At 44.9% G+C, this 19298-nt stretch overlaps 1 protein-coding gene across 1 annotated transcript in view; it reads left to right on the top strand.

Annotated features, from left to right (window-relative positions):
• Nucleotides 1-18651, top strand: part of apln (apelin) — a 23211-nt gene extending 4560 nt beyond the window's left edge. The window contains exons 2-3 of the mRNA XM_080526573.1: nucleotides 9928-10094; nucleotides 14793-18651. Of these exons, the coding sequence (XP_080382699.1) occupies nucleotides 9928-10088 (161 nt within the window). The 3' untranslated portion in view covers nucleotides 10089-10094; nucleotides 14793-18651. The remainder of the gene's footprint in view (nucleotides 1-9927; nucleotides 10095-14792) is intronic.
• Nucleotides 18652-19298: the final 647 nt, after the last annotated feature.

Here is a 19298-nt window from a genome sequence, read left to right as displayed (position 1 = left end):
GCGAAAAGCTCCCGGGAGACTTCAGCTGGTGAACGCTTTGACATATGTGACTGCTGGGCCGGTGTAATGGAATTCAGAACCCTTAGAATGAATAAATCGACTTACTTAGACCTTCGGTTGGGAGCCCATGCAGACGGAGGCGGATGGGGAGGGAGGGGTGGGGTGTGGGGAGCGAAAGACAGAGAGAGAGAGAGAGAGAGAGAAAGAGAAGGAAGACAGACAGGGAGGCTATCTAAGAGCACAAGGGTCGAGTCAGCGGAGTGGTGAGGGAGCACACAATCACTGAAATATTCAGAAGTCTCTAGAACTTCACAGCTGGTGGTCTCGCTTGCCTCTCCCCAGATTTTGTAGCTGGATGAGTGGGGGGGTATGAAATAAAAGAGCTAGTAAAAAGAGAGGAGGCTTGACTCTATTCTGTGGCCCCTCTGGCACCAGGTTGCTGGGCTTGGGCCAGATTGACTCTCCCCTACATGAGAGCAGGGAGGATGCAGCCTGAGGGGTGGGGGGCTGGGGAGCTGGGGGGCTGGGGGAGTGGGGAGCTGGGGGAGTGTGGATCTGGGGGAGAGGGGGGCTGGGGGAATGGGGGGCTGGGGGAGTAGGGAGCTGGGGAGTCGGTGGACTGGGGGAGAGGGGGGTTAGCGGGTTGGGGAGCTGGGGGAGTGGGGGGCTGGGGGAGTGAGGGGCTAGAGGTTCGGGGAGCTGGGGGGCTGAAGACACGGTCTGGGGGGGCCAAGTTAGCCACCATGCTAGCCAGAGCCCCTCTGACCACCAGACGCTTCCCCAGGCCGAGTGAGCTCTGCACTCACTCCCAACAGCTTAATTAAAGACAGATATTTTCTAAAGCTGCGCTATGTCCACAGGGGCCCAATAATAAAGTGATTTATGACTCCCTTTTCAAACATTAAGTGTTACATTTATGGTCGCCAATCTGATAGGATCAGTGTGGACATTTTTATTAACGGCACACCAAACCACAGAATAAATACATGGAGTCATGGAATGAATGTGCTTTAATTACTTTCATGCTCAATTTGTGAAAATATTATGGCAAAATATTACTCTTGAACAGAAGCGTTCACAGATTTCATGTCCCATAGTAACTGTAGAACAACATAGCTTCGTTTCATCTAGTGTTCGGGCAAATATTCATAATTCAACACTTGAAATGTATGCTGGGGAGCAGCTGGACATCACTTTGGAGCGCAGAATGAAAATACAATGTGATCAAGGTGGCATTGTCACTCTTACAGTGATATCAAAGCTTTTATATTATTATTATACTGGCGCCATCATGGCCAACGTCCATTTACCTGGTCTGAAGCGGTACACAGCTGTCTCTGGTTAGCCTCTGGTATAAGCAGGGCTGGAGGTTTCCATGTGAAGCTGTGGAGGAGATGGGATCAGGCACTGGGGCTATGGATTGTGCTTTGGGGACTTAGCAGAGTTTGGGAACACTTACCGGTTCCCCCACTGGGATCAGGCTCAACTCAGGGCCCTAGGCCACAGGATATCCGTGTCTTGCTTACACCTTTTTATTCTCAAAGAGAATACGAAGCGAAGGTGCACCTCTCTTTCTTTCTTTCCTTTTTTCTGATTGAAATGAAATGCATGAAAATGGAAACCATTACATCCCTTTCCTTCCGATACCCAAGCAGGGTCCCTTCTGTGACTCCACGTAGGAATCATTCATTTATGAAACGATACATTATTCATGACGTGAGGACGTTCTCATTTCTGTTTCTTTGATTACCAATGATATTTTTACCTTGAGACTATTTCACGCGTGCAAGAGAGCCCCCCCCTACGAGGGTTAATCGAGTGATGGATTCTGTTTTCAAGAGACTTTAGCGGAAATCTCTCTCAAAGGGATGTTTCCTGGTGTCTATTTTTGGGCACAGAGCCGGGCCTCCCACAGAGTGTCTCTTTATGAGCAGAGGCCCCCTCCCTCTGCTATGGCCTCTGACCACCGACAGATGTTTGTGAAAGTGGCCCAAGATTTAAAAAACAAACAATACATGGAATTCAAAACATCTAGATCATGCAAACAGTTTACCCAGGGAACTGTAGAAAATCGTATGGACACTTCCTTCCCTACACATGGGTTGGGTTACTTTACGTCCAGTCCTGTTTGTGTCAATAAAATGGTTTGTGAACTTTATAGATAAGCTTTACAGGAATGATTAGTTTGCCTCTGGTTTTATTGTATTGTAGCAGGTTTTATAAATCATGACTTCATTGTCCATTGATGACAGATCAGATCACTATCTAAAATAAACATATTACCTCTCGTCACAGTAATGCTGGCATGAAGGCAAGTGAGATGATTCCTGCCATTTCTGTGGAGAACTGCCAACATGCTAACCCGCAAAGATTGTGCGGTTAGCCTAGCTGTTTACTAAAAATGTGCTTGAGATGAATGAACAGGAAATCAGATGACTGCGAGTCACAACTCCCTCTGGCCTGAGAACCACCCTAGCCTGATGCAATGTTGATGCTATTTTTCCTGTAAGCCCCTTGTTATGCAAGAGTTGTGGACCCTAGAGGGGTTAAGATCTGCAGTGAACCCTGCGCAGTGGCGTCACACACACACACACACACACACACACGCACACACACACACACACACACACGCAGACACCCCCCATGGGAGTGGGCATGTGGGTTCACAGTGGGGCGGCAATGATGACAAGCAAGAGAGGGAGTGGCCAGATCTTCACATCTGATTAGCGTGCCCATGGAAACGGGCGGTTGGAGAATCCCTTTGCCCTTGCCATACTGTCTCTAGAGATTATGTGATGCAGTATGGCAGCTCTCACCTCCCCACCAATTACCTACCAACCCTACCTACTGAGGAGCCGGGCTTTAGCTCACTGCTGCTGACTGGAATATCCAAGACCCTGAGACGCCACGGAGCTCCCCCAACAGGGTTAAATCCTCTTTGAGACAGCATGCTGCCCTTCTATTCCCTGGAAAGCCAATTCAGGGGAAATCTCACTTAAGATGCTTTGCATGATCGGCTCTCTAATTTCCCTGTGTTTAAGAAAGGCCCAACCTGGAGTAACCTCTCCCCACAGATTCACCCCAGTCAATCCCTTCAGTTGGGGCTGGTAAATGAGTGATGGTTAAGGGCAATCTGTAGGGGTAGGGGGCGAGGGGGCGGGGCTTCTCCTCTGTCGGATCATTAGCCGGCCATACGCCGCTGCCACAGCCGCTGGCCCTTTGAACACGGAGCGCTCTGATCATTCCGGAACAGGCCCGTCTAACACCTCATCATTAAACACACCCGCTAATTTAGGGAGCATGTGTAGTTCACTCACTGGGACTTCATAGACTTGGTAGGGGGTAACGGGAGGCTCAGAATGGACATGTGCAGAATCTGAGTGAGTGGTGGGCTGCTGCTGCACAATTTGTTTTTTAATTTGTCTTGAGCCCCCCTGACTGACTGAAGTAGGGGGGTTATTTTGCGGGCTTATAAAGGGGTTAAGTTAAGAGCTGCTGGGGACAGTGGGGAGGAACTTTTCATGCACTTTCGTTTCCTCAGTGGAAATCGCTCTGGACAAAGCCTGCCTTTATTTCCCCCACAAGCCCAGTATTTAACACAGCAACACAATGCTGCATATCAAACAGGGCTGAGCAGCTAGTGAAACACACTAGTGACAACCAAAACAAACAGCCTAGAAACACATTAGGACCAAGCCTACTCTTGGCCAGGGAAAGGGTTAAAAAGAAAAGCAGACGGTGTGCTAATCACAAATTCAGGGCTTGTGCACTGAAATTTGTAAACTGGGGAACCTGATCCATTCCAACTGACAATGTCATTCTTTTTGCTCCTGACTGAGCGCCTTTCACAGTGGCTGCCATGGTAACATGGTCTGAAAGTCCGCTAGAGATTGGTACCAGTTTCTGCCAAGGCCCTGAGTTACTGGTAGGCATGCGATAAGCAGAGCACTGGCTGACTCCAGCTTCAAACAGACACGATCTTTCAGAATGGAGGCTGTGGATGGAATGGATGCTGAACAGGGGAAGATTGTCATCCTACTCAACTGTATTTCCATATCTACAGTACTAGTGGACATGAAGCAGACAGGCAAGCAGGCAGGCAGACAGGCAGACAGGCAGACAGGCAGACAGACAGACAGACAGACAGACAGGCAGGCAGGCAGGCAGGCAGGCAGGCAGGCAGGCAGGCAGACGGCTAGCAAATCCAATGCCATACTGTAGCCTCAGCAGCAGCAGAGGCTTATACTGGGCTAAGCTAGGAGAATGTGTTGGCTTGTAGCTGGCATGATTATCACGTCTCATTTCTGCCTAAACATCCTTGATCCTCTTTTGTGCTCCTGGAGGGAGCATGGCGTGTGTCTGGGTGTCTACTGTAGGTTGTAGCGTGTCTGTGGGAGGACTAACGAATCACTGGCTGCTATGCTGCTCCTTCCTTATCTCCTTTTACTGAATGAAGGAAGCACATGATGGAGACACTGGGCTTGCTCCTCTGACGTGTATGTTAATAACCATGGCTACACACACTAGGGTATTTGTTCTCATTCTCACAAAAAAACACTAACATTGAGCAGTATTACCCCGTAAGGATTATGCGGCCACATGCACACATATTAATGAGCCATAACAAGCCCTGAGCAAACTCCTTCAATCTTTTATATACACAGATAATACTACAAATGATGTGAACATTACACACACACACACATCACCAATTCCCTTGGAAAGCATGAAATAGAATCTCTATACGCGACATACTGTTATGAGGATTTTTGCAAAAGGGACAAATTGTACAGGATAGAAAAGGACAAAAGATTCTTCTGTAAAATTAATCTCTGGCTGAATAAATGGAGCTCATTATGGCGTCCCATCACCTGTGAAACAAGCCGTCTCCAGGATCAATTATGAGGCTCATGATGCCTCTGGAAGATGGGACATCACGTTTGCGGGCACTGAGAGACAGCTCTCCACCAAGCGACGTCTCGTCATGGTTACGGTTACTGCAGTGCCTAGTTCCAGGCCAGTGGTCTCGCCTTCCCCTCTGTGGCAGATGCCTGTTTACACATCAAGGCCCTCTCACGCAGCCTCATCCCCCCGCTTCACGGTAGGGAAGGGAGAAAGAGGGAGAGGGGACGGAGGGAAAGATGTAGGGAGTGGAGGAGCAGCAGCAGCAGGAGGGAGGAAGGTAGGATGGAGGGATGTGAGGATGAGAGAGGGAGAGGGGGGAATGTAATCTGCGAACCATGAAAGTGGATCAATGAGTCGGTGTACAATTGATTCATAATCAGTGTAGCTCGCAATAAGCAAGACTATTTCAGGAAACAAACAGATAAGATTCAGCGGGACGGTGTATCAATTCGATGTCACACACCGAAAATTAAACACAGCAAGGATTCAATTTCAGCGGCCACGCTTGAGGAGGCATGTTGACACTATATCATTCGGTAAGCAGCCTGTTCAGGCTTCTCACCTGTTGCTAGTTTCCTTGTGGACTTGGCAGTAGATTCCATCTCAGAGTCGGGTTCTGTGGTACAACCGCATTGATTTGTTCTGCGGACCCTCCTGTCATCCTGTACACAGACCAGCCTTGTGGTGTCATATTAGAAACAGCCTTTTGGTGTCATACCATAGAAACAGCGCTTTCTCATTCGCCATGCTCTCTGTGCTTCCCCCATTGATGCACCATGTCCCCGGCAGCACTGTGATAGAAAGTTTTTCTCATACCAGTCGGAGGTTTGGGCGGGGGGGGGGGTGAATCGATGAACCTGGCATTAGACCAGCGGGCATCCATTTCACCTAGCTCTCTTGACAGACAAGCGCCTCGGAGACATACAACTCTTCCCGGCTGGGTGACGGGCCGTAGGGTTGGGGGGGTCGATTGACAGGAACAGGCTGTCAGAACCGCTGTGTCTGCCCGGCCCGGTATGAGAGAGAGCCGGGTCTGTGAAAAAGTCAACATAATGGATGGCACCTGAGGTGGGCGCTGGAGCGAGAGCTGGGAATTAGATAGCAGCCGACTGGCTATTTATCATTAGTCTGGAGACTGGCCAGTATCTGACACAGCCGACTACTCTCGTTTCTCTCTCTCTCTCTCTCTCTCTCTCTCTCTCTCTCTCTCTCTCTCTCTCTCTCTCTCTCTCTCTCTCTCTCTCTCTCTCCCCCCCACTCTCTCTCTCCCTCTCTCCATCTCTCTCCCTCTCTCCATCTCTCTCTCCCTCTCTCCATCTCTCTCTCTCTTCCTTCCCTAACTACCATATCCTGGCATTCCAGAAATTCCCTCTTTATTAAAGTTTAATTAGGGAATTACTAGCAGGGAGAACAAACATGGGTTTGTGGGAGGGTTTGGTAGGATGAGGGCAGAGCGGGGGGCTTCCAGGTCAGATGTTGAGATAAGATGGCTGCTATCGTGAAAAATATCTTATCCTGCTTTATTGCTTCCTTGCTAGCTTATCATGTATATGGGAATCCCACAGGGGGCAAAAGATCAAATGGGATGCTACATGCACCGGATCCAATTTCACAGCAATAAGATAGTATAGCAATTCGAGTTTACACAGATGAAAATGTGCTTTATCCAATGATAACCCTGAGATGGGCTCAATTATAGGGTCTTATCCAATCACAACGGCTGCTGTCTGTCTTTATTCCCTCTATGAAGATATGGATATACTACTATGGATATAGATATGCAGCTCTGGATAGGAAGTTGCTATATCATGTCTGGCACACAGCGTGATGCAGTTCCCTCCCGGCAGTAAGAGTTAATCCACAACTGTCAGTCTTATCACTGGGCCTGTTTGAGGTATTTTTAGCAGTTTTCATTACACTTTTCTTTCCTGTGGCCAGACGGGCAGTCTGAGATTCGTCAGGAGATGTGCTCCTCTCAAAGCCCAGTGTGGAGCGGTGCCTGACAGCCTGCAACGACAGGAAACATCTAAATTGTCTCATTACGGACCAGGGTTATGACAGGCTGAGACTCCCAGAGACGGGGGGGGGTGATGAGTTGTGTTCAGCTCTGCCGGCCCAGGTGTAATTACACCTTCGCTTGGCTTGGCTTGCCTCATGAAGGTGTGTGTGTGTGTGTAGGTGTGTGTGTAGATGTGTGTGTGTGTGTGTGTGTGTGTGTGTGTGTGTGTGTGTGTGTGTGTATGTGTGCGTGCGTGCGTCCGTGCGTGTGTGTGTGTCCTTGTTAGAACAGTCCGTCCCTCACACATCAGGCACGGTGCGAGGTTGATTTGTCTGTTTGATGGTTGTACTGTTTTGGCATGTCCAGCAGTCAGGCCCCATCATGTCCTCTGTCTCTGTGGTGTTGGAGAGAGTGTTCTGGTGGGCCGTCCTAGATGGGCCCCCAATGGGGCGGGGAGGGGCTCTTTTCAGACCCCTAAAGGAGCTCACATATGGAGATTTCTTGCATGTTAAACCACCCCAGATTAGAAAGAATTGAGCTGAACAAAGATAGAATGTGTAAACTTCCCTCATTCATTCTGTATCTGGCACAATAACAAGAGGATAATGCTTAGATTAGAACGCCTTGGGGAAAAGATGGGTATTAGATGCTGAAATATGCAACAGAGCCTTTCCCTGGTGCAAATGAATTAGCCCACTGTTCGGCTGAAAATATGTAATATGCACCCGGAAGGAGATTAGGAAGGAAAAGGAACATGAGATGTCTAGTATTAGAGAGGGATATCCACTGAAAACATTTGATAATTAAGACTTGCTGTCTGGCACACAATCAAGGCGATTCAGCATTGTGTAAACCTCCACACTTTCACTCTCTCTCTCTCGTTTCCCGCTATTTCAATGGGGAAACTTCAGTGTAGGGTGGGGTTCAACAATATACTACATGGTTTGTGTGACGGGAGGTTTGCTTTCACCATCACCGGTATGGCATGTGTCTTGTGCATTGTGCATTCTGCTCAGATACAGTACAGGAGCTCTCTTCCATTCAAATGACTTTACCTTGTTAGCTGGAGAAGGGTCGGCATGTGGAATGCAGTGGAGGCTGGTAGAGGTAGAAATCGGAGGACGGAATGGTATGAAATACTTGTGTTTGTTACAATTCCTCATTCCATTCCATGCATTTACAAAGAGCCCGTCCTCTGATTTCTACCTCCGCCAGCCTCGACTGGTGGAATGCAGTGGAGAGGGGGGCTAAAGTCAGGTCCAAAAGCCCCTTGTCAGAGCATCGACCAACCATTGACAGCGTACTGGCTTCATGCATTAGCCTCAATGTCTTCTCCTCTGTTTCCATACACTGACTGATGGAACTATAGGCTTGGGAGACGGAGGAGGCGGGAATCTCTCCAGACACTTCCCATAAACCCAGTCAATTAAGGGAATTACTGGAGCCTGGCATCATCATGGCTTTGACAGCTGCTCTACTGCACCCTTAAGTATCCCTTCTCCCTTTTCCCACCTCCACGGGAGGTTGAGGAAGAGTTCTCTTAAGGAGGTGGACTCTACGAGAAGACATAAAACCAAAGGAAGGTTGTTCCCCGAAGAATTCTATAAATGGTGCCACTCTCTCCTGGGGGAGGAGCCTGGAATGTCATGACCCCATGTGAGTGATGTCACTGAGGTTTTTGACAGGAAAAGCCTAATGGGAATTCTTGTTTACTTTTTGGGATAGGTATTTATTTGTCTCTCGGTGAAGGATGCCCTGTTTAAAAATGTGGAGGAATCTTTGGTTTATCACATGATGTCATAACAGAAATGTGTGCAAAGATCCTGACAAGATGGCAGGCAATAAGGTAGAAAACTCAATGGCCCAAAATACTCCTTAGGACTGCAATAGAGTGGTGATTGATGAATAACTAAACAGGTTTTATGAGGTTGTCACCTTGTTCAATTAATTTGGTTGTCAATTGGTTATCAATTTTGAAAATGAATTGCTCACAAGAGTTACAATGATATTGCTGAACTAATTTCATCCTGCTCTTAGTCAGAACTTTCCACTGAGACATTCAATCTTTTTGACACCCACATAAAAAACCCAACTAAACCAACTAAATTTCATGGGATTATAGCAATGAATCTGTGGTGTGAGGGGTAACCCACATTAAATATCAAATATCATATCACAAAACCCCCTGAAAGTCTACACTCCCTTGAGGACGCATTTGAGTTTGCGAAAAGGTTGAGAGGTTACTTAGACATTGAAGTGGATCAAACCATTTGGACGAGAGGGGCTTAAAGGCTCAAGCCACACTTATTGAGAGATGACTAGAAACATCTGGGATTGCTCTCTGGCACACACACACACATGGCACACTCATACACATCACGTAGAAGGCATGCTACTATTCAGCCCATCTCTAATCTTGAGTCAAACGTGGGGTGCTGCTGTGGGATTCCACCTTCAACAACCCAAGTGTGTGCTGTGAGACATCTGTTATCTTGAAGCCAGTGACAGGGGACATGAGACACTAGGGATAGGGTTTCTCCCAGAGGTAGAGCTATACATCTGCGGTGCTCTGGTTCCCCCCACATTGACTTGATGAACTATGCTGCTGGGTGGGCTAAAGGAGGCCCACACACACACAAACCCTATCAATACATACTCGATCTTCGATTGCCTCATCCACTATACTGCTCTGATCCTTATTTGGGCTGAACATACCAATTCAAGAGACCCACAGTTCTGGATCAATGCAAAGTCATACCCGACTAGCTGACCATAGGAAGTAGCCACTTAAGAATCACTAAGAATGGGGCGCTTAGGTGGCGTAGCGGGTTAAGCGCTGACCATGTAACCGCAGGGTCCCCGGTTCGATTCCTGCATGTCATCCCTCCTCTCTCTCTCACCCATCCTTCCTGTCTAAATCTTCACTGTATCTATCAATAAAAATGAAAAATATGAGTGGGACTGCCCCACTCAGAAAAAATAACTTAAAAAAGAATCACTAAGAATCCTCTTTGTTCCCCCAGGTCCCATGGCCTCCACAGAGCATGGCACAGAGGAGGCGGGCAGTGTGAGGAAGCTGGTCCAGCAGAACCCTGTCCGGGGCGGCCAGACCCACAGACCGGCTGGCTGGAAGAGGAGACGCCCACGACCCCGTCTCTCCCACAAGGGGCCCATGCCGTTCTAGAGCAAGGTGAGACCTGTTTGGATGTATTGTATCGCCCATATACTGTACTATGTGGTTGCCATTATAGTTGTAATGGAAACGCAAACTTCTGCTCCATCTCAGCTATACAGTTAGTGTAGTTACTATCTAAACTATTACTATCTACTATCTAGTTAGTCCCTAACTAAAAAAAATTATGAATTGATGAATTGTGGAAACATTTATTTTAGAATTGTGGTTGTGGATATGTTGTTGGGTGACCTCACTCTACCTCATGATGCCAAAGTTCGCTACAGATGAAAGTGTATTGTATCCCTTTAATCCCTGTAATCCCAGTAATAAAGACTGTTCCAAGTAATCAAGACCTTTTCTTGGCAGCATCACTCAGCATGTTGAAAAGACTGTAATAGGAAAACAAGGAGATTTGTAAATGACCATCACAGGTTCACACTCAACTCAACCACAACACAGGGTTGTTATTGTCAGTACAGAACAACAACAACAACAGATCCTTACTACTTTACTGGACTTTAGCCTACTGGTTTCTCACTCTCTCCAGAGGTTTTGTTTATGTAGTGAAACTCAATATGTAGCCTTTTGAGGAAAGATAATTAAACTTAGAAATGCTACCTGCATGAGTCAACTCTTCTGGAATAAACGTTTTTCTTCAATCTGATAAAGTCAATTAAAACCATTTGCTATGATAATACTAAGTGAGGTTGAGTTTCGTAGCAGTAGCACCGTACTGTATCTTTCACATGAAAGAATATTTGACTTTCCTTCAAGAAAAACAAGGCTTTGTGTGAAACTCCTTTCATCCATAAATCAGGGGAAATATTGTTCTCTCACTTTATTCTGGAGTTTACGTTATAAACGCTATTAAAAGAACTGACCCTATGTCATTCAATAAACTCAAAGCATTTTTAAGGAACACGTGAAACAACGCGCAACAGCCCAGCAAGCTTCTGAGCAGATAGTCACACTACCCTTGCTCAGTCTACAAATCTGCTAGCCCATAGCGTCAGTTTGCCAACGTCAGTTTGACAATCCTTGATAACATGAGCCGTGCCGTGATGGTTTTCAATGGAGGACATCAGCTCAGGCATGTCCTTGGAGTGAGAAGTAGAGGAACCATTCACATGTCTCTCCCAGACCCTGTGAAAGACAGGGGAACTCGACTGGGCACAATACCCCTGCAGGAGGTGCCAACCACACAACACCAGCCTGCAAAGACCCACCATAAATTAACCCTGTACCAGAGAGGGCCGTTTGGGGAGAGACAGACATGTCAGTCCCTTAAGGCATGGTTAATCAGTTTTAAAGGGAAGGGGATGAAAGACATAGGAGGTGATAAGCTTCACTTCCCCATAGGTTTTACAATCTATAGCGAATTATGAATTGTTATGGGGTTTTTGGTGCAATTTCTGATGGAGTGAGAACTCTTTTGATTCGAGCCCCTCCTCACCAAAGAGAACTTCAGAGGCAACGGCACAAAGGTGAAAACAAAGAACAAGGCCCTAGCTATAGGGTATTCTGAGCTCAAGGGACAACACAGGATCTCAAAGGTTCAATGCTCAGCCCGGCCCAATAAAATGTGAGCATTCTTTCGGCGAGTCGAGCGGTCAATGCTTGTTTTCAGCGCCAGAATGCGGGCCACATAATGAGGGAAGCTTCAGGAAGTTGCGAAGCTCTATAAAAGGGAACGGCTCAGTGACTCACAATGCTGTCTCCACAGACACCACTTCAATCACAACAAGACGAAGATTTCTCCTTTTATTCGGTTCCCTCTCCAGCGCTTTTCTCTTGCCTCGCTAAGTTCATAGTTCACCTCATTCAAGGACTTTTTTTTTTCTCTAAATCCCACACTCCTAGTAAGGCATGCCAGTTTGCTCAACCTGACCAGCATGCCAATCACGACATTAGGGTGCTCTGTTTGGAATGTTGAGACAGTTGGAAGACCCTAAAGCATGATGGGATTGTCTGTTGTCCCACCATAGTACATTGAGCTGATGCCAAAAATCCCTTTTGAATGATGAACCTAATTTCATCCATTATACTCTTTTTATCTGTAGAGGCTTTTAACAAAAAATCTACATTTGACCAAAGGTTCTATTTGGATCTTGGAAGAGCATGTCTTATCTCCAGTATGTGAGAGAACCTTAGCCTTCCATAAATTCATCCATCTTACCCCAGTAGAGCGCAGTTGTCTGACTGGGGAATTAACTCTTCACAAGCCCTGATAACGGTCCACGCCACTGAGAACCACATCGACTTGAAAGGCTTTGTCTTTGTTCATGTCTCCTCCTTTCTTTCTCTGCCTCTTCTGATGGGAAGCATGTCTTCAGAAACAGCTGCAGCAGCACATTGTTCCACCCAAGAGGATAGATCTAAGCTTTGAGTTCAGACAGCAGACATTGAATTAAAGAAAAGAGAGATTTATTTGTGCTAGACACGCTTGGATAAGTCATAATTGGTCTCGCACTAATTAGTGTACTGTATGAGTAGGGATATGGGAAGGTGCTACATTTGACATTATCCACCAGCCACCTCCTCCCCCAAATACCTTACGCCATTTCAATGTCAAAGGCAAGTCATCCATTATGTTCTGGCACCTAAGGCAAATGTGAGAAAACGCCGACTTCTGCTGCGTTACACAATCCAGATGTGAGGGAAATATCAGAAGGCAGAAAGTTAAAAGACAGTAACTCAGGTCATCCCCTAGAGAGCTGCTGCAGATTCATCATGATCTTTCAGAGCTATTGGATCAGAAACATGGATATTTTAGGGACAACAGGATATTACCAAGACAAAGCCACAGGCAGTTCCAACAGAACCTTGGCTCTCTTAGTGTGAGATCAGCCTTTATTTGAAGGGTACTGACATAATGACAAGCTTGATGTCAAATTCATAACCTCTTCATAATGCATTTATAAGTGGTCTGATACGTATTTCATGTAGCCTACATTGACATTGAATGCTTTATGTCAGCTGTTGACATTAATGACATAAGAAAAAGCATGACAGGATGAAAAAGCTCCTTCATTCTCAGCATACAGTATATCTGGCATTGGTAATAGCATAGGAGGCCTTAAGATCGAATCCCATTGGTTAAATAAACCTTCTTTACACAATGTTAAAATCCCTACTCATCTGTGACATGGTGCAGCATGTTGTTTGCCTTGAATACAGTCATGGAGGGAGAAACATGTCCTGTCAAGGTGTCATTCTAAGAGGTGTTTGTTCATGGATGACATGTATAGGAACACCCTAACCCTAACCCTAACCCCTGTTCATGTATTATTTCAATCAGCCCAGATATTGCTTTGTCATTACTTCAGGCTAGTCCTGTGCACCCCTTAAGACTATGACGCATTCACGTATGCTCTATGAATGATTATAAAAAGGGTAGATGAAAACAAGCATTGCGATTAGCTAAGAGCCAATCGAAGCCGTGATTTAATAACTAAAATGTCACAGATGTAGGTATAAAAAAATAATAATCACGCTCCCATGACAATGTTTGTAGGTGGTAATCTTGCTCATTCATAACACATACTGTATATGAAGTTCTATTCTCATATATATATATATATATATTCTCATATACATATATATATATATATATACAGTATATATAGCTGTATATATAGCTACAGTATATTTATATATATCTTCTGCATTTATAACCTATTCATGTATGCTTTAAAAATAATATTTTCATACCCCTAAACTAAACTGACGGTAGTCGTGTTCATTCATGACTCTTATATGGAGCATTATTTATTTGCCGTTAAGCACTACTGGTACTACTGTCTTACTACAGCTGTCTATCCTGTACTAAAGCTCTCTAAAGTTCTCTATCAAACCAATGTACCGGTATAGAGATAGTCTATAGAGATATGGTTAGAAGACCTAACTATACCTGAATGGGCTATACCGCTGAGGTCATACGATAGAGAAAATAAACAATATACAGAGACACACAACAACAATAACAGGGAGGACAGGCATATACGCATCAGAACACTGCACATTACACAACCACAGAAATATGTAATCTAGCAACAAGAGCAGACTCTTATCAGTCAATGGACCCTGTTGTCGTGCGACAAAGCTTGTTGAGAGCACTCGACATCTATAATCTTTCTGAATTATCATGTAAACAGAGAAGATACAGAAAAGGCAAGGAAAGATAAAACATTGTCCCATTGACAGGAACTGAGTCAATGCCCTGAGCAGTACAGTAGTCAGTTGTAAAAGGTCTGTTCCACAGTGAGATACGTAATTGTTTCTGAAGAGATTTGTGAATCTGCTGGTTACATGTTTGTGTTTGATAACAATTCTATGGGTCACACTTGTTGACTACATCATCTTGCGGCAATACCTGTGTAGTAACTCTGTATTTACTCTATTAACATGTTGTTACATAGTACATTTGTAATTGCTTTGTAATTGCATGGTCATGGATTTGAGCAGTTTGTGTTACTGTACAAGTTGTTTCTACATTAATAACATTAATAAAAGAGCAACTTATCTAACATACATTTTTTCTGTTTTTCAAACAGTCATTATTATATTCACATATTCACATTATTATATTCACATCTTATATATATATATATATATATATATATATATATATATATATATATATATATATATATAACTGTAATGCCTGTGGAAAAAGCAGTGGTCTTATGGCACTTTTCTGTTTTTATTTTGCAGGCACTGCTTCGAGCGCCCTCCCCCAGGTTCTGATTTCTATGCTCTTCCTTTGCCTTGGGGGTCCTTGCAACGAAGGGCCTACGCTTGCCCAGCCTGAAGAGTGATGTCCATAGCACCTGCTGGTTCTTCAAGCAACTCTTCTTCTGTCCACAAAAAATCAGGACAAGCCGCTCACCCTCAGCTCTAAGAAGAATTGGGGGCAGGGAATGGGGGGTGGGGGGTATTGAGCCCGAGCTACCAGATTCTATTTCTCTGTCTCTCTCTCTCTCTCTCACTCCCCCGCTCTCTATCTCTCTATCTCTGTCTCCTCCCAAGTGTTTTTCTATCATTTGCTTTCTAGAGCCCTGTCATAGCCGTCTCCCGCAATGTCACACACTTTGCATGATGTGTGGTCGACAGGGGAGCACGGTCCAAACAGTCTTAGTCTTAAAGCGTCAGTCACCTCTTCTCCATGGTGTGGTATTCCCATTCTGTCAGACCCAAGGTGACCACAGCCATTGATTCCATTGCCGTGTAGCTACTTCTGGCTTTACTAGTGAAAGGGTGGTGATGGTGAGGAAGGGCAGTGGCAGAGTTTCAAAAGTTGACTGCATTTACCCAAAAGTTTTCAATTTATTACAAATGGCCGACCCATTGAAGCCAAGTTAGCGACTTCTCCCACGACATTCTCACCCGTCTGCTGCAAAAGTCAATCTGCGGTTCTCCTCTCAGAAAGTGGAGAAAGGATAAGATCATTAACTTTTATTCCATGGTCATTCTAACTAAATTACCATTGTAATTGGTGCTTTGTACTGTGTAACTACAAGTAAACTAAAATCAGATAGAGGTGAGGGTTCTATTTTAATGAAACAGCACACATAGTCAATACCAATCTGCTTTCAGCATCACAATAATTCTTTAATCTGGAGGATACTTTAATCCAAAGATATTTTACGTTTTACACATCCCGTTAACACCTTGGGGTTAGCCAATGTGCTCAAGGTTACAACCACAATGTCGAATAGAATCCTCTCATCCCAAATCCCATTCCCAATCTAAATCCCATTCCCAAATCCCAATCCCATTCCCCAAACCATTCCCAATCCCATTCCCAGCCTCCTCGCCACTCTGCTGCCCTGAGCAGCTGCTCTCTACACGACTGTTAACTGGCAGGGGTGGTCTGCTCCTAAATGACAGACTATCGCTCCTTTTAATGAAGTGCCAAATGATAACCTACTCCACAATGCTGCCAGGAATGAAGGAAATAAAAGGAAAGAGAGAAATGAGAAACACATTACCTCTTGTTTGAAGTCTCTAAACACTGACATATGCATTACGATAAGATTCGTTAAGAACAACATCCCATTTAAAGGCAGTGGTAGCAAGGAGGACAGTTAAATTAGACCAAAAACACTTTCAAGCAGACATCAGTCAGCTCAGTAAATAATACCACCATGTTCAGCCTACCAATAGTGCTCTCTTTTTCTGACTGTTTAGCATCAGGCTGGATTGATCCTGAGAGACCTTTGATTGACGGAATGCTATGCCTTTCCATCATACTGGAATATATTACTGTTTAGTTTAGATTTATTTTTTTGTTCTTGTTTCTTTTTTTTTCTTCTCAGGGTGCTGTGATAGAAGCCTGTACCAGTTTCTATTTTGCACATTTATTTAAGAAACACACACATTTATATCTGAGCGTATTGACGTATTCCTGTATCTTTACTCTCCCTGCCGACATTACGCTACACCACTATAGCCATGTATTCAGATCCAGTCCTCGCTAGTCATTACGGTTGGATGTATCCCTCTGTTGGGTACAGTTGCCTTTTTAGCTTGTACTTCCACAGCACAGGTGGTCGTGGCTTTGATCATTAAGGTCATTAAACCCAATGGCTAATCTCTGTCAGATGGGCCTCCCCTAGGCGGGCTGGGGGCCACTCACAGTCTGAGCTCATTGTCAAATTGGCTTAGATTGGAACCACACCCTTCCCCCTACCCTAACCCCCCCCCCCCCCCCCCCCCTCCACCCCTACCCCACCCTTGCCCCCTCACCCCCTCCACCCCAATCCCTGCTGATTTATGTAACTATGTAACACGCTACAATTGTGACCTGTAGAGCAGACACCATCCAATCAGCATCCAGTTTGTTATTAGGTGTACGGGGGAACGGGGGAAATCTGTTTTTCGGTTTGGTCCGTTAATCGAAAATCTGGCTTCAACTATAGTAAAGAATGGCTTTCACTACTAGACTGTTAGAAAACACCCCCAACACAAAATGGATATCATAAACAACCAGGCAAGAAAGCTAGGTAGGTTGTTTTTTTCCTAACCTGGTTAGATATAACCTAGATTTTCAATATCTTATCTCTCCTCCATTGCCATTTCTCACACAGAGATTGGAATATAAAGCAGAGTATTCTCAAGCACCTCTGCTGCCCTCCCAGCATGAGAAACTCTTATTAAGAGAGCATTTAAAATCACAGTGGTAATACACCCAGCCAAGATCACCTTGATTAAAAATGTATTAAATCTTCGGGCCCTGTGAAGAGTAATAATTTCGCACCCATTATTATTTCATACCGTCTCAGACAGAGATGTAGATTTCATTAATGCTCCTTGGAAATGAGGCTCAGTGTGTCTCATGTATTATTGGAGGCGATAATAGCAGGATATGGGGCTGGGGGTTTATATATGAGTTCTAAGCCACAGGAGTTCGGATGTTGGAGTAGATTGGGTCAGAATATGAGGTTTAAAAAAAAAAAAAAACTATTTTCCTGTTTGAGAAGTTTAGTGTAAAAAGGAGCCAAGAGAGACATCTGTATCCTCACTGTTCTTCATGAATGTATCTTCACCATCTGCACCAGCTAACGCTGTCCCTCCAGGGAGTCACAGAGTAAACCAATGTTTATGTAGAATACAATACAGTACAATTTGAGTCTTGGTCTCCCAAAACTGCCCTCATCCCTGCTACAACACCCTGATGATGGTTATCAGTTTGGATTCAACATCCAAAAGCCAAATATCACATGATCCCAAAGCCTCCCAGTATCAATGAGGCCCATCAATCAACCTGGCTCTGCTCCAAGACTTCTCTGTAGGGGCACGCAAGGCTGCACCTTTGCAATTCCATTATGCTGCTGGAAAAATAAACCCTGAAAACAAGAGTCTCTTGATATGAAATGGTTTTCCAGTGTATTGTGACAATTTTTTGTTGTCTGATTCTTGTCTAGCTGGTTGTCCAAAGCTTACGTTTTTTAAAATACAGTGTTGGAAAAACTGTATCTTTTGTGGTCGTAACAATATAGAAAAATTAGTCTGCAGCACAAGATCTCATGGACACGTGAAAGCTTTCAGGCATTCTCCTCCTGTAGAACCTAGCCCACAGCCCTACCCTGCACATCAGGTTAATGGGGCTTGTGGTGGAGAGGGACAAGCACGTCCAGGCTCAAACTGAAATGGTAAACCAATACATTACGCTCGCAGAGCAAAACCATTTTCCTTAATGGACTTTTCCAGCAAGGCTTACACAAGAGAAACAATTCCCATCCTCTCAACTGTTTCCTCTCAATTTCTCTTTGTTACATCACAAGGCCTGAGTAATGTCCCTATGCACTTGTTAGCATGTTCTCCCTGGTATGTTTGTTCAGAGAACGTACCACTTTTGTGTTTAACTCTTTTTTTCACTTGTCGAAATGTGCATTTGGCTGGGGGCATGTTAGGAGTGAATCATCTGAGGAGGGATAGATTTGGATGACTGGTGGAGGCAAGAGAAGAGAGGCTAGCAGCAAGTTAGCATGCTAGCAAGTGATTTAAAAAAAAAAAAAAATAGCTTAGCCATGGTCACTGTCTCACTCTCGCTCTAGGCAGCCCCCACAAAGAGTCAAGCAAACCTCTAGGTCTTTCATCTTTGATGTAACTGTCACATTCACTCAGCTCTCAACAATCGAAAAATCCCTTTCAAAATAACACGAGCCCAAGATTTGACCCACCAAGGAAAACAGAAAAGAGTTATAGCATGCAACACATTCCATGGTTTTTACCTTGTGCATCTAAAGCCGGCCGTCATATATCATGTACACGTCTGCAGGATCAAGTGGCTGAGATTCAATTTCCCAAGCATTCACACTTTTCCACTGGCTGGGCAATCCATAGGATAACTAGATTCCACCTCCCCGTGGGAAATGAGAATGATCTGTCATTATCTTGCAGCATCAAAATGAGTTCATACTCACCTCCTCCCTTTGATTGTGACATGTTCCCCATCTACAGTACATGGCCACATTGTCCAGCACCATTCTGAGTAGCGTGAGGAGAACTCCTGAGTCTGTATAGGTGTACATGCCATCGCAACAGTGTTACTAGGTCACAAGCAAAATACAGTTTAAAAAGACAATGTATTACTCCTGAAACCTCTTTAATCCTGTTTAAGGTGTGTGCTCATATTACTCACCAGGCCAAATGTACAGTCCCTGTCTCTGTTTTGATGTTGAACTGGGCAAAAATAAGTGAATAAATAAATAAATA

This window comes from Nansenia antarctica (genome assembly GCF_963989245.1).
Source record: "Nansenia antarctica genome assembly, chromosome: 3".
Classification (NCBI taxonomy): Eukaryota; Metazoa; Chordata; class Actinopteri; order Argentiniformes; family Microstomatidae; genus Nansenia; species Nansenia antarctica.
This window is presented reverse-complemented; position numbering and strand designations above follow the sequence as displayed.